At 41.1% G+C, this 14,842-nt stretch overlaps 1 protein-coding gene across 1 annotated transcript in view; it reads left to right on the top strand.

Annotated features, from left to right (window-relative positions):
- Window positions 1-4,750: 4,750 nt before the first annotated feature.
- PROS1 (protein S) overlaps window positions 4,751-14,842 on the top strand; it is a 71,513-nt gene continuing 61,421 nt past the window's right edge. The window contains exon 1 of the mRNA XM_058661773.1: window positions 4,751-4,970. Within this exon, the coding sequence (XP_058517756.1) occupies window positions 4,895-4,970 (76 nt within the window). The 5' untranslated portion in view covers window positions 4,751-4,894. The remainder of the gene's footprint in view (window positions 4,971-14,842) is intronic.

Below are 14,842 nucleotides of genomic sequence, written 5' to 3'. Positions count from 1 at the left end.
CGAGGCGCGGAAGGCCCCCAAGCACCGCCCACAGGGAAAAGTTCCAATCATTGGTTGGGTCTCCGCGATGGGGACCTCTGAATGGCTGAAAGGGCCTTTTCCCCGCCCCTTTCCAGGATGGGGCGTGTCCCAGGAGGAGGCGGAACTCGGAGGGGAAGAGGGTGTGCGTAACCAAGCAACTGGAGCGTCCAGGTAGAAACTGAGGGTCGGCTCTTAAGAAAGGCTTTTTACTTATCATAAATGTGTTGTTGGCTGAGGATGCTGTTCTGGTTTTGTCTCAATCAGTCCTACCTGAGATCTAGGCACCTTAGCTCTTATGGTACACGGGACTTGGTTTTGTTTTGTTTTGTTTCAGGCAGTAGGCATGGGGACTCTCTGGGATCCTGGGCGGGCTCCGCCTACACAACTACACAAATAAGATACTGACACAATTATAAGCTATGAGCATGAGAAAAACTCACTTGCCAAATTGTCTTAATTCAGAAGAGCCTGATATTTTAACCTCTAGTTACTCTTTGACATGTAAAACGTGAAATGGGATTATTTGATACTTGTTGTAGGAGTGTAATGATTGCAAAAATATATCTTTCTTATAGGAAATGTGAAAAAAAAAAAGATTGAATTACCACCCCAAGGGCCCGGCATAGTAACCTAGTAGTTCGAGTCCTTTCCTTGAACATGCCAGAATCCCATATGGGCGCCGGTTCTAATCCCAGCAGCCCCACTTCCCATCCAGCTCTCTGCTGTGGCCTTGGAAAATAGTGGAGGACAGTCCAAAGCCTTGGGACACCTGCGTGGGAGACCCTAAAGAGGCTCCGGGGTCCTGGCTTTGGTTTTGGATTATCTTAGTTCCGGCCGTTTCAACTACTTGGGGAGTGTACCAGCAGATGGAAGATCTTTCTCTCTGTATCTCCTTCTCTCTGTGTATCTGACTTTCCGATAAAAATAAATAAATCTTCTTTTTAAAAATTACTACCCGAAAATAACCAGTGTGAACTTTTTCATTGGTGTTCATTCCAGGATTTTTAGAAACATGAATTGCTGGCTGTTGATTTCTGCAAGCTGGAGATTGCTATCTAATGCTTAATTGTTTAATATTGTACTTTTTAAAACAGCTCGTTAATATGTAAACTTGTACTGTAATCTTCAGAGAGGAAAATGACAAGTACATTCCTATAGGAAAAAAAACCAAAACACTCCTGATATGCAGGTGCCTATGTAGCCACTCACTTTCTAGTCATCTGTTTTCATAGCCTGCTATAAGGAGAGCAGTGAGAATCCCAGTGTCATCGAGGGAAAACAATGGCTTGGGACTAAGATAGGTGTGGATTTTAAATTGTTCTTTGCCCTTAATGAATTTATGTGACTAATTCAAGCATGTATATAGAATATATGTGTACATAAGCACATTTATGAAACTATCTACTGTCTCTAAACCACTATCCCTTCTGTAAGATGAAAGCAAAAGTGCATGGACAGGGTCACTAGTGCCGTACTTTAAAATGCTATAAATGAGGAAATAAGAGAAATAAAGCTGAGGTGGCTCTCTAGTAAGTAGGAGATTTTGTAGTTAGTGTAAGCTATCCTGTAAACATGTAAGGCACATCTTCCTGCAGTCTCAGTGGGAGGGAATAGGTCGGCCAGGCAGCATAAAGCCATCGTCCTCCCTTCCATTTACCTACCATTCCTGTTCAGTCTCACAACTGTTTCTCTTAGTGATTTCCAAGCCCTCAAATGTTCTATTGTTGATTTTCATTATATTATCTCTTTACTATGATAAAGTTTCTATCCTATCAAACTAAGAACATTTACTGTGCTATGCATCTTCCTTCTACATCAGCTTTCTTGAGTTGCATTTACTACAGTTAGCTCTTCTAAAACGCTTGCCCTGCCTTGGCCCATGACAGTTATGGATTCTTGTTTCCTTATCTCCTTAGCCAGTCTTCCTCTGGCTTCCTAAACATAGTTGCTAACCTCTTCCTTTAATTCCTACTTTCCTTTTCAACTACATGTTGCTTTGGAGAATTTAATATTCTGTCTTACCATATGCAGCTTCCTTCATCATTTCTGGAGTCATATTCATTTTTCAAAAAAAAAATGTGAGTGTGCTTAGTACTGCCTCCATTTCATTGCTTCCATAGTTCAGGTGGCAATACAGTTCTAGTGCCAATATAGTCAGTCACTTAGCTAAATCTGGTGACCCTGTTACTCAACATCATTAAAGACACAAATGCTGTTAGCCATTTCTAGTTCTTACAGCTACATGAGATGACGACTCCCACCCTCCTCCCACCCTCCTGAGGTCTGGAATGCCATGTGACTTGGTTTGTCCAATGCAATATGAATAATATGTTGTTTCTGGGTGAAACCATTTAACAGCTAGCTAGCAATTCTTCATGTTCTCCCTTTCATTGTGATGGTAATTTTGGAAGCCTGTGTAGACTTTGAAGTTCAAAGAGCGTGGAAGGATGAGCCAACATATTGAAGGCAAATAATAAACAAAAAGGCATGTAAATTTGTGGTAACTTTAGCACAACATAATGCAGTTTATTCTGAATGACAGCTTTGATGCTATTATTCTAGAATTATCTCATAATCAATATTGATATTTTGGGTGATTATGTCAATGTAATCCTTGGAACAGCCAGACCTAGAAAGTTAGAAAAATTTTATCCTGTACTAAGTGAATAATAATTCTCCAACTCAAGTTTTTTCAGAAAAGGTGATTTGAGTATTGATCAATTTCTATCCAGCTGAATCACATAAAACTCTAGAGCCAGAAAAGATTCTTGAAATATGATTACCCTATTAAATTTGAGACACATGGGCCTGGTGTAATGGCTAAATCCTTGCCTTGCATCTGCTGGGATCCCATATGGCCACCAGTTCATGTCCTGGCTGCTCCACTTCAATAACATTTCAAAAACAGCTATGACTTCTCATGAAGGACACCCATTGTAAAACTAGAAGGGAAATCAATGGGGTCGAGCAAGAAACTTTGGGGAGGGTCACAGGTAACCCCAAGCCTATGGAACTGTACCATAAAACAAGACAAAATATTTTTAAATGTAAAAAAAGTGATGATAAACAAATTACCTGATACTTCATTTTCCCAGGTGGAGTAAAGTAATACTAAATATTTATTGAGTATTGCTATTTATATATTATTTGAAAGTCAAATTTACAAAGATACAGAGGTAGAGATTCCCTGTCTGTTGGTTCACTCCAAGGGACTTAGAATGGCTAGGGCTGAACCAGACTAAAGTCCAAAAGCACCATCCAGGTCCCACAGGGTGGCAGGGTCCCAGTGTCTGAGACCTCCTCCCCTGCTTTTCCCAGATCATTAGTAGGAATCTGCATCAGAAGTGGAGAAGCCAGAACACAGGCCCAGACACAGACCAATGCCTAAGGGAATGTTTGTGGTGAAGGTGCCACTTTATCCACCATGTCATAATGCCCTCCCCTCTCCATATGCTCTCTTAACATACTTCCATTAGCACTATGAAAACTTAAATTATTCCCATTAAACATATAATACCATGGGGGCCAAGAGAGGTCACAGAGTTGAATTTGTATTTATTTATTGGAATGGTGGGAGAAGAGATACAAATTTGGTTATTTGAGAAAAGATCTTCCAGCTCCAGTGTGGTACAAATGAGCACATCAGCAGTGGCCAGTTGGAAGCCAGGAGCTCAATCCAGGCTTCCCAGGTGGGTGGCAAAGAATCAGTGTGTTTGAGTTATCACCTGTGCCCCTCAGGGTGCAAACTCCCAGGCAGCTGGGATGCCAGGACAGCCAGTACCTGAACCCAAATCCACAGATATGGGATGCTAGCATCTAAAGAAAGCAGTTACAGCGAAAGTGAGAGCTAGTGAGAGAGGCATCTTAAATCTGTTGACTCACTGCTGTGAACTAACAGATGTTTGAATTCCTACAGTTATGGCATCCGCCCTGCAGGCCAAACACAAATGGCTCTAATGGAAACCAGGAGCCAGAAACTACCTAGGTCTCACACATGGGTGGCAGAGGCCCAAATACTTAAGGCCATCTTCTGGAGTCCTTTCCCAGGACTCCACAGGGCTCACAGGATGCTGGTATGGCAAGTGTCAACCCACTGAGCCATGATGCTGAGCCAGGATGCTGGCATCATAAGCACTTCAAAAGCCAGCCCCAAGGAGTTAAGTTGCACCACAATGTAGTGGCACAGTACACACTGCCACTTGAATTCAGGTGCTTTCACTGCAAAGGCTGCCTTAAACATATTTAACATTTGTATGATGCTCATTCCAAAAGCTAGAGAAGCAATATGCAAAGCCCCAAATAATTTCATGAAGGTAACAATTTTAGATATCACCAAAATTGTTTCGAGTGTTTTTACACCATAAATCCAAAACTAAGACAAAAATTTAAATGCTCATAAACATCCCCCATTTTTCCATTCCTTCTCTTCTGTAGTCTGTTCCCAAGGGCCTCACTTGTTTCCAAGTTTTGGTTCACATCCTCACCCTGCAACCCAGTGTAAACCTGGAGCTCCCTCCTCAGGACTCTCAGAACTCTTTCGGTCCTGCAGCTCTGGTGGCCAAGAGTTGCACTGCCTGTCCTTTCCCTGTAAAAGCAAAGGCAGGAATTGGGGGCGAGAGATGATGCGTGCTCTGCTGTGTTTACAAGGCTTACAATGTTCCCTGAGCCCTCCCCCTCGCCGTCCCGAAAGCTTCCAGGAAATGTCCTAGCTCCCGCTTCCCTTCTCGGGCCCCCGCCCCCGGCGGTTCCTCCCCGGCGCCGGCGCGCCGCAGTCAGCTCAGAGCAGTGCCAGGGCTCGCAGCTGCGCGGCGCGCCGAGCGCTCGGGTCCCGCGGCAGGCTCCGGCTCCCCGCCCGCGCCTCTGCCGCTCTGCAATGAGGGTTCTCGGGGGGCATTGTGGGGCGCTGCTGGTGTGTCTCGCCCTAGTGCTTCCTGTCTCAGAGGCAAACTGTGAGTAACCCATAGCGTCTTGCCTTCCTCCTTCCCCAGCACTACGTGCCCTGCATGGCAGGATTTTCTTCTCACGGGCTGCAGCGCCCTCCGAACTTTCCCCTACGTTTTCCCAACAGCCACCCAGTCAGCCTTGGATTCTGGATCCAGGAGCCTTCGGGGTCATTTGTTCTTTGCTCTGTAGTTGAGACTTCAGTGTTGCCTGCAGGGCATAAGCCATAACTTTAGAAATTCGAACACCCACCGGTTCACTCGCATCAGCCCGAGGTCTCCAACGCAGGGCAAGGACAAGCACATTGCAGAGGAGAAAAAGAACGCTGCTTCACCTCAGAGTTAGAACTAGCGCCAGCCCTGAGCCTGCACCCCTGCGGCAACCAAGCTCCCTTTTGCAATTTCTGGACTTTGAGCTTGGTTTGCTTTTCTCACTCACAGCGACACTTGAAATGTTTTAGGATGGCTGAAGGTTTGCCTAGCAGATGTCATTTCATAACCTTGCAATCTGAAACTGTTAAATACTGTTCTTTCTCAGGTCTTTCTGTACTGCGGGATTTTGATAGCGCGTGCTGATGGCTTGAATTCTTCTTACTTTGTGTGTTTTTATGTTACCATGTCCAGATCCAAGGAAAGATAGTATTTTCTCTGAAATATTTGAGGAATTGTACATTTTAATCATCAGTCAATTTATTTGCTTCCTAAAGTATGAGCATGTTCATTGGCCAAAAATGCATTTTTATGCTGTTTCAATTCTCAGGAATTAACCTGGGAGACATTACTCTTACCAATAATTTTAACTCCGAAGTAAACGTTTCAAAAATAGAAGTTTCAGGAGGATTAAATACAAATTACTGATATTCCATTAGTTTTATTAGTGACAAAGGCAAATTAATTTTTAAAAATTTTATCTTAAGACTTTTTTTTTTAAATCTATAGGAGCATTCACTACAGCTGTAGAATTTCTTAAAGCGTTGCCGTTAAGCCCATTTGTTCACTGCTAGCACTAATCCATTAACTAGCACATTAGGAACATCAAATCCTGGAATATTTGCTTCCTGACCATCCTTCAGCAGAGGACAAAGAGGCAAAGTGATTTGATCCCCTACTCTTTGCCATCAGTGGGATTTGCTAGTGTTTCATTTTGTATGTGCTTTATATACATACATATGTTTGTATAAAATACATGGAGAATTATGCATTACATAGACATAATTGCTATAAAATTAGTAATTCATACAGAAAATATTTGATTCTTTAATGCCTTTGCCTAAAGATACTGGTAACTGAATTGGATTAAAATTCATGTCTGATTTAATAAATAATATTCCACCTGTATTTCATCAGAGTTTGAGAAGTAATTGGAACTCTCAACCATTATGTCATCTATGGAAATATACTTGCAGGATTTTTTTTCAATAAAGTATTATAATTTGCAGATTTGTTTGAGAGAATTTTTAGAAGTCAGCTGGTGCAACTTTAAAAATAGAGAAGTTATTCTGAGGTATTAAATGCCTTTTTAGATATTCCACAGAGATGCACACATACACAATGGAGACTTCAAAATATTTGTGGAAAGTGAAATTAAAATTAGGGTTTTTTTGCAGAAGAAAATTTGAAATCCATGCATAAACTTGCACCAAGAAAAACATTTTAGTTCCATTTTTCACAAGTGGTTTTAAAGTCCCTTCATGTGTGACGGTGGGGATCAAGAAAGAGCAAGGGTGAGAAAGATCTGCATATTTTCAGTATATAATGTGTACATTAAGGGGCCTAGAGTTAAGGGAAATCGAAGGAGAAGATGCATTCTGGCTGTGCCAATCTGGCCTTATCCACACTGCCATTCCTGGGTGAATTGCAACCTACCCTAAATATTACCCTTTTATTTTCATTCCTTTTTCATGCTGTTTCAAGAATTGAAGACAGTTTGACATATATGGATAGCAGCATATTCTGTGCCTTATTTTATGATTAATTTGAGAAAACTGCAATATTTTCCATAATAGGCCTTTTCTGTCCACCAAGGTTAACATCTTCTTTGTAACTTAACAGGCCTATGCAAATAAATGTCAAAGCCTGATAAGGAACATATAAATATTTTTAACTGTAAGCAGTAGTCATGAACTCTTGCTAACTAAGCAAGGAAGGAAGAGAGAAGGGAAAGAGGATAGAAAAATTAAATCGATTTAAAGGAAAGCTCCTGAATGGGGCATCTTAAATAACCATATATAGACAAGGCAGTAACTTTAAACCATTTTGTTTTGTTTTGCTTTGTTTTTGAGTTGGAGGATAGAGAGAGAAAGCCAGCCTCTGGTTGAGTCCCAAATGCCTGCAACATCCGGGACAGGCCAGACCAGACTGGAGACAGGAACTGTGAAATCAATCCAGGTTGCCCACGTGTGTGGCAGAAATCCCATTACATGAACCATCATCTGCTCCCTTCCCTCCCACCCCATACACATTAACAGCAAACTGGATTGCAAACAGAGAACCTAGGGCTCAAACCAGGTACTCCGACATGAGAATAGCCCATGCAGCATCATAACCATTTTGGTATGTGCTGAGTTTGACTTGAGCGTTTTGGTTATCTGCAATGCAGTGAGAATCTATGTAGCTGTACTTTGGAAGCCTTCATCAGATGGGCTCATTCTAATTGCCAACATGCTCTGTGGGTCTCTGTTTGCAAAAATGATTTCTCGAAGAGCCTCATCATTTGGCTTTACTTAGCTCTGGAGTTCTGTGATTGGTGGCTCACTGGGATCACACAGAATACCAGTTCCTACACAGGAATGGTTGCTAGGAAGAAAAGGCTGTACATCCCAATAATTGGCAGTATACCATACACACCTCTCCCTTTCCCCCACAAACACCATTTGAGAATACTTGTATGTAACTATGCCGTTAACTGCTGCACAGCTGGAAACTGTCTTGAACACGCTGTGGTCATCCCACCTGGAGAGGAAGAATTGAGACGAAAATTTCTTATATTCTGTTACCAGGTGATGGCTGTTATTTCTCCTCTGCTGTGCTGGGATCTCTGGGTAAAATGATGCAGTGCAGTGTGGCAGCATATCCTACAGCTCCAAAAATAGACAAGCAGGAGAGTCAGGGGTTTTAGGGATCTTCTGTGTCTCTCTTGGTATAAAGTTTGTGTTACTATTCATGATTCCTTCACTACCCATTTTGTTTGCCCTCAGGAACTGTTCATGATCCTGTTTGCCCAGTGAGATGAACCATCCCCTTGTTTAGGAAGAATCTGTGCCCTTGTTCCCTCTGATGAATGAATGGTGCATCCACTGCTCCACTTGTTTCTGCTATGTAGACAGTAGTTGGTTAGTAGTTGGCATCCTGGAATCTGGGACGAGCTTCAGTCCTTCTTACCTTGATGTGTTGCATGGCAATAACTTTATGTTGCCTTGAAGGTTGTCATCATTTCAGCCTAATTGTATTATTGTGTTTTAACAATAAGTGACTTCAATTGGCTGCCTGGCAGTCTCATATTCAAATTCTGTGGAGAATATATTAAACAGCTTTGTAAATTCATTCCTGCTTAATTTCTGGATTTCTAAATAAGTGGAACCCAGTTGTAAGAAAAACACATGGAAAAAATCAGACCGCCAAACTATTAGTTTCTAGGACTAACAACAAAGTGTCAAACACTAGATATATGTGAAACAGGAAAAAACTGTTGCTACAACTCTGGGGTGGAGGTGTCGGGTACGGGGTGTGGGAGAATCTGCTTCGTTCTTTTTTCCTGGCTTCCATAGTCTCACATTTTCCATGGATGACAGTCTTCCTGTATCCTCAACATTATCTTCCCTGTATGTCCAATTGTCTCCCCTTTTAAGAACACTATCTTATTGGACTAGGTCCTACCCTAAGGGTCTCATCTTAATTTTGACATCTGACAAGACTGCTTCTAAATAAAGGTGCATTCATAAATATTGGTGGGTTAGGCCTTCATCTTTTTAGGGGACGCTTTTCACCATTCAAGTTGTTAAGCGTATAGTGATCGATATCTCTTCTTTTTCTACCTACATTCTTGACTTGTAGTGTTCTTGCCTTAGGAAAACAGCCCTACGGAGTTTTGGGCACTTTAAACCAATGCTTGGAACATGTGCATCCCATGTGAGAAATGGTTCAAGTCTTATCTTCACCTTTGGTATAACTTTGCACTAATATGCCTGAGAAGGCAGCAGATGATGGCTTAAGTACCTGGGCTCCTGCCATCCATGTGGGTGACTCGGTGAAATTCCTGCAACCTGGCATGAACTTATTCCAGACCCAAATACTGTAAACATTTACAGAGTAAGCCAACAGAGATGCTCTCTGCTCCTCCTCTACCACCACTTGCTTCCCTTTCTGTCTTTCAAATAAGTAAAGATAGAGAGCAAAGCAACTATATACTGGTGATGGCTGCTGGGAATAATGCACCTTATTCTTTTTAACCATATTTTGGAAGACAGTATCGTGTCCCAAAAGACAGCAGTGGAGTCCTCAATCATGTCAGTTCATCCTTCCGTAAGACTAGTGTCTTCCAGGTATTAGGGTATACATTAAGATCAATGAAAACCCAGGTAATCATCCCCAAAATGTACTTCCTTAAGTGTGATGTGATTTCCTCACAGGTTCTCTTTTCGGGGCTAGCATAAAGCACTGAGTTCTATCTGTAGTGATGCAGCCAAAAAAAAAATTAAATCTAAGAAAAGAATAAATATTTCTGCGTCTGAGTACCAATTGTGATAGAAGAGCCCTAATCAACCAACTATTCACCAGGTACCTGTTGAGCCTTTGCAATTTCCAGTGGCTCAAGGAACAGCAATTCTGTTAACAAATTGGTGGTTTATTTTAGCAGTGAGAGCTTGGTGAGCCACAAGGAGGAAAAGGCTACTTTTTTTTTTCCTAATTTTGAACAGACATTAGACCACACAACATGTAGCGACAGCCTGGTGGCCATATGTAGCCCATAGTCATGTTTGTGCAGCCCTTGTGGCATTTAAATAATCAGAAAAGTTTATGTAAAACTTTAGTTGTATAGATTTTATTGAAAAACAAGAAAGTTCTGTCAGCATTAGCTCATATTCCAACACAGGAAGATTGAGCCATCTTTCCCTGTAGATGCAATGTAGATCTCCAGTAGGCCACCGTTGACCTAGTATCTCCTGTTGTCTTTTATCAATTTTTTTCTTTCATTTATGTTATCCATCTGACACTTTTAAGATTCTTGGGTTTGTGACACCTGCACTAGAATATCTTGAGAAGAAACAACTGATGAACATTAAGTAGGTCATTCTGAATCATTTATTATCTTTTTTTCTTTTTTCTCTTTGTTTTTACTTAAGATTTATTTATTCATTTAAAAGACAGAGTTACAGAGGGAAAGACAGAGAGAGCGAGCTACCCACCGGTTTCCTCCCCAAGTGGCTATCATGGTCAGAGCTCTTGCCAGTGCAATGCTGGCACCAGAGGTAGTAGCTTCACCCACTGAGCCACAACATGACCTCTTGACCCCTTTGTTACTAAGAGCTTACCTGATACATATGCCCAGAAGTAGGATGGGTCAGATGATATATGTACTTGTAGGGTTTTTGTTGTTGTTGTTTAGATTTATGTATTTATTTCAAATACTGAGTTAGTGGAAGAGAAAGGGGCAGAGGGTGGAGAAAAAGAGAAAAAAATAAACTTTCATGCCCTGGTTCACTTCCCAGTTGGCCACAAAAGCTGGGGCTGGATCAGGCTGAAGCCAGGAGCCAGGAGCATCATCTGGGTCTCGAGTGTGGTAGCAGGGTTCCAAACATTTGTGTCATCTTCCACTGCTTTTCAGAGGCCATCAGCAAGGGGCTAGATAGGAAGCAGCGCAGCCAAGATTTGAATTGGCTCTTATGGGATGCTAACATGCAGGTGACAACTTCACTGGCTATGCCACAATGCTGGCCCTGAGTTTTAGTATTTTGAGGACTCTGCATTATAGTCACCATAATTTATATTCCCTCCAACCCTGTATAACAGTTTCATTTTCTTACATGCTTACCAGCATTTGTTACTTGTCTTTTAAAAAATTGTGTATTTGTAAAACAGAGAAAAAGAGGGAGACAGAAATGCAGATTTTTGCCAGTATCCCACAACAACTGAAAACTGGACTAAGCTGAATTCAGGAACTTGGTTTGGTCCCCTGCATGGACAGCTGGGACTCAGATGCTTCGTAGCCTCCCAGTGTGCGCATCAACAGGAAGCTAGAAACAAGAGTTGAGCAGGAACATGAACCCAGGTACTCCATTCTCGAAAGTGAATATCCCTGTGTCAGGCTCAGACATCTCAACCACTATACTAAAAGCCCACAGTTCAATAATAGACATTCTCATTGGTGCAAGATAATCTCTTATTGTATAATTCTAATGGCTGTGATGCTGAATTTTTTTTTAAATGTGTTGACATTTGGGATTTCTTTTTTGAGAAGTTTATATTCATTTCATTGCCCCATTTAAGTTGGGTTTTCTTGTTATTGAATGTTTTAGTTTTTTATGTACCCTGAATATTTTTCCTTTCTCAAGTGAATAGAGTGCAACAATGTTCTCTCATTCTGTATGTTGTTTCTACATTCTGTTAATTATTTCATATCCTTTGCAGAAGCTCAGGTTTTCTTGTTTGTACCAGCATTGTGACATATCATATTTTTCTACTATGTAGAACACCAGCATCCTATATGGGCTCCAGTTGGACTCCTGGTTGTTCCACTTTGGATCTAGCTCCCTGCTAATGGCCTGGGAAAGCAGTACAAGATGGCGCAGGTCATACTGAGGCCCCTTTACCTAACTGGGAGACCTGGAAGAAGTGGGTACAGGGTCTCAAGGCTTCGGGCTGTCTTCCACAGCTTTCCCAAGCCTTAAGCAGGGGGCTGGATGGGAAGTGGAACAGCTGAGACATGAACCAGCATTTGAGAGGGGAGGATTAACTGAGCTATCCCACCAGGCCCCTAAAATTTTAATTATCTCATTTGTTTATTTTTGTTTGTTGCCTTTGCTTTTGGGATTTTATCAAACAAAGCAGTAACTATGCCAAGGCCTTAAAATATTTTCCTTTGTTTTCTTTTAATAGCTTCATGGTTTCAGGTCTTTCAATTTTTAGTTTATTTTTTTTGAAGGTGACTTCTCAGCATTATTTATTCAAGAAACTGTCCTTTCTGCAATGTTGTTTTAGGCTCCTTTGTCAAGAATCAATGAATGCATTTGTTTCTGGCGTGTTTACTGTGTTCCATTACAGTATGTCTGTTTTTAGGCCAGTAGCCCATTGTTAGAGTACTGCTGTAGTTTTCTGTAACATGTGATGCCACCATCTTTATGTAATGTGTGTGTGTTTGTGTTGCTGTTTTGATGTACTATGTTTTTTTGGCTATTCTACGTCTTTTGTGGTTTCATGTGACTTTTGGTTTGTTTTCTTACTCTGTGGAGAGTGTCATCTATATTTTAATGCAAATATCTTTGAATTTTTAAATACCTTTGGGTAGGATTGACATATTTAACAATACTATTTCTACTAATCCATGAAATTGGGAGATCCTTTTTTTTGTCTCTTTGGTTTCTTTCATCATTATTCTAAAAATTCTCATTGTAGAGGTTTTCCACATCCTTGGTTAAATGTATTCCTAGAGTTTTGTTTTGGGTTATGGTAGCAGTTATGAACTGGGCTGCTTTTTGATTCCTAGTGGATTCAGTATTAGTGTATAAATATGCTTCTTATTTTTGTATGTTAATGTTGTATGCTACAATTTTTTTAAAAGATGTGTTTACTTTAATTGGAAAGCCAGATATACAGAGAGGAGGAGAGACAGAGAGGAAGATCTTCTGTCTGATGATTCACTCCAAGTGATTGCAACAGCAGAGCTGAGCCGATCCGAAGCCAGGAACTTCTTCTGGGTCTCCCACACGGCTGCAGGGTCCCAAGGCATTGGGCCATCCTCGACTGCTTTCTCAGGCCACGAGCAGGTTGCTGGATGGGAAATAAGGCTGCCAGAACTAGAACTGGCACCCGTGTGGGATCCCTGGTGTGTTAGGTGAGGACTTTAGCAGCTAGGCTACTGCACTGGGCCTGTATCCTACAATTTTACTTAATTCATTTATCAATTCCAATGATCTTTTGGTGGACTCTTTAGGGTTGTCCATAGAGTCATATGATCTGAAAACAGGGATAATGTGACTTTCTTTTTTCCTATTTGTATCTGTTTCTTAACTGTTATCTGGCTAAAACTCCAGTATTCTTTTGAATAAGAAAAGTGAGGATAGACATCTTCTTGCAATTCTAGAAAAGAATTAAGAAGTTAATAGCATTCAGTGTGGCATTATCTGACAGAAAAATGGAATTAAACATGTAAAAATTGATTTTGTTATCAATGTTTTTCTGATGCAAAGCAATTAGTAGTATATTTTTTACTTTGTGGAAAATGTACATCATTTATGCATTGTTTCAATTTTTGGAATAAAAATGAGATCAATTTAAATTTAATTTTCCTGTCAACTTTTTAAAAACATCGTTTCGTTCATTAGAAAGGCAGAGAAGTAGAGCGCTCTCAGCCATTAGTTCATTCTCAAGTGCCATGCAGAGATAGGACCAGGACCCAGAAACATAATCTAGATCTCCTATATGCACGGCGAGGGCCCAGCTACTTCAGCCATTGCCTGCTGTCTCTCAGGATACACACTGGCAGGCAGCTGGAACTGGGAGATGTAACCGTGTTAAAACCCAGGCATTCCATTGTAGGATTCAGGAGTCTGTTCTAACAGACCAAACATCTATTGTCTGGCTAACTTTTTATTATTGTTTGGAAGAGATGCAGGGTGGGTTAAACAACTCCAAGTGGCAGGTAGCTCATCTACATGGACTTTGAGGCCACACAGGATGACAGCAGGACACAGGATCACGATGAGCAAGGCAACAAGGTTTTGAGTGGTAGATTATCTATAAAATTATTGGATGGGAGTGAATGATAGGTAACAATGCTAGACTGGGCTAGATGGCAGATAGCAATGACAAAGCAGGCTGGAAAGTGACAAAACCAGTTGAAAGCCTCTTGAAAGAAAAGATTCTCTTTTTCAAAAAAATAAAAAAAACAAAGGTTTGGATGTGACAGGGCAGAGCTGTGATAATGCAAACTCAGCTTTATCTGCAATATAAGGAGAGCAGATGAGCAACCACATGTCCTCAGTGCTGGGAGGGGTCTCACCATTCTTGGAATAGACAGATTACTAAAAAGGAGGGGTATTTCCTTTGCACATTCAGCCAACACACAAGAATACTCTAATATGTGGCTGCTGAAGCATTCTTGAAAATCAACAAGCACACTCCCCATTAGGAGATAAAGACCTCCTGTGCACTGCTGGACTCTCTCTCTCTCTCTCTCTCTCCTTTGGCATGTTTAACAATTTGGGGTCAAAAAAGGGTATAGAATCAATCTGTGATTCACTGTTTAAAAGCTCACAACCTCTGGAACTAAGCCAGACCCCACAGGAAATTGGCTCAGTCACAGAGCCAGAACTCAAGCCCAGGCTCTGTTGTATGGAATGTGGGCATCCCAGGAGACATCTTAAGGACTCCTTCTACCAACTTCTTGAAGTACCTTCATTTATAGCCTTTACTCTGTTAATGTGTAATCCTGCAGTACCCAATTAGTTAAGTTTAATGATGAATGGAGTTGAATCTTAGGTGAATGATTTTTTTTCTGCATCCATTGGTATGGTACTATTCTTTTTTTAAAAAAATTCTTCATTCTGCTGTTTATATGCATTCATTGAGTTGAGCCATCCTTACAACCCTGGGATATATCTCACTCATTTAGGGTGAATGATCTTTTGCATGCACCATTTGATTCAATTAAGGTAGAATTTTGT

The sequence above is a fragment of the Ochotona princeps genome, chromosome 3 (assembly GCF_030435755.1).
Source record: "Ochotona princeps isolate mOchPri1 chromosome 3, mOchPri1.hap1, whole genome shotgun sequence".
In the NCBI taxonomy this organism is placed as follows: Eukaryota; Metazoa; Chordata; class Mammalia; order Lagomorpha; family Ochotonidae; genus Ochotona; species Ochotona princeps.
The sequence above is the reverse complement of the archived record's forward strand: the minus strand, read 5'-3'. Positions and strand labels throughout refer to the sequence as shown.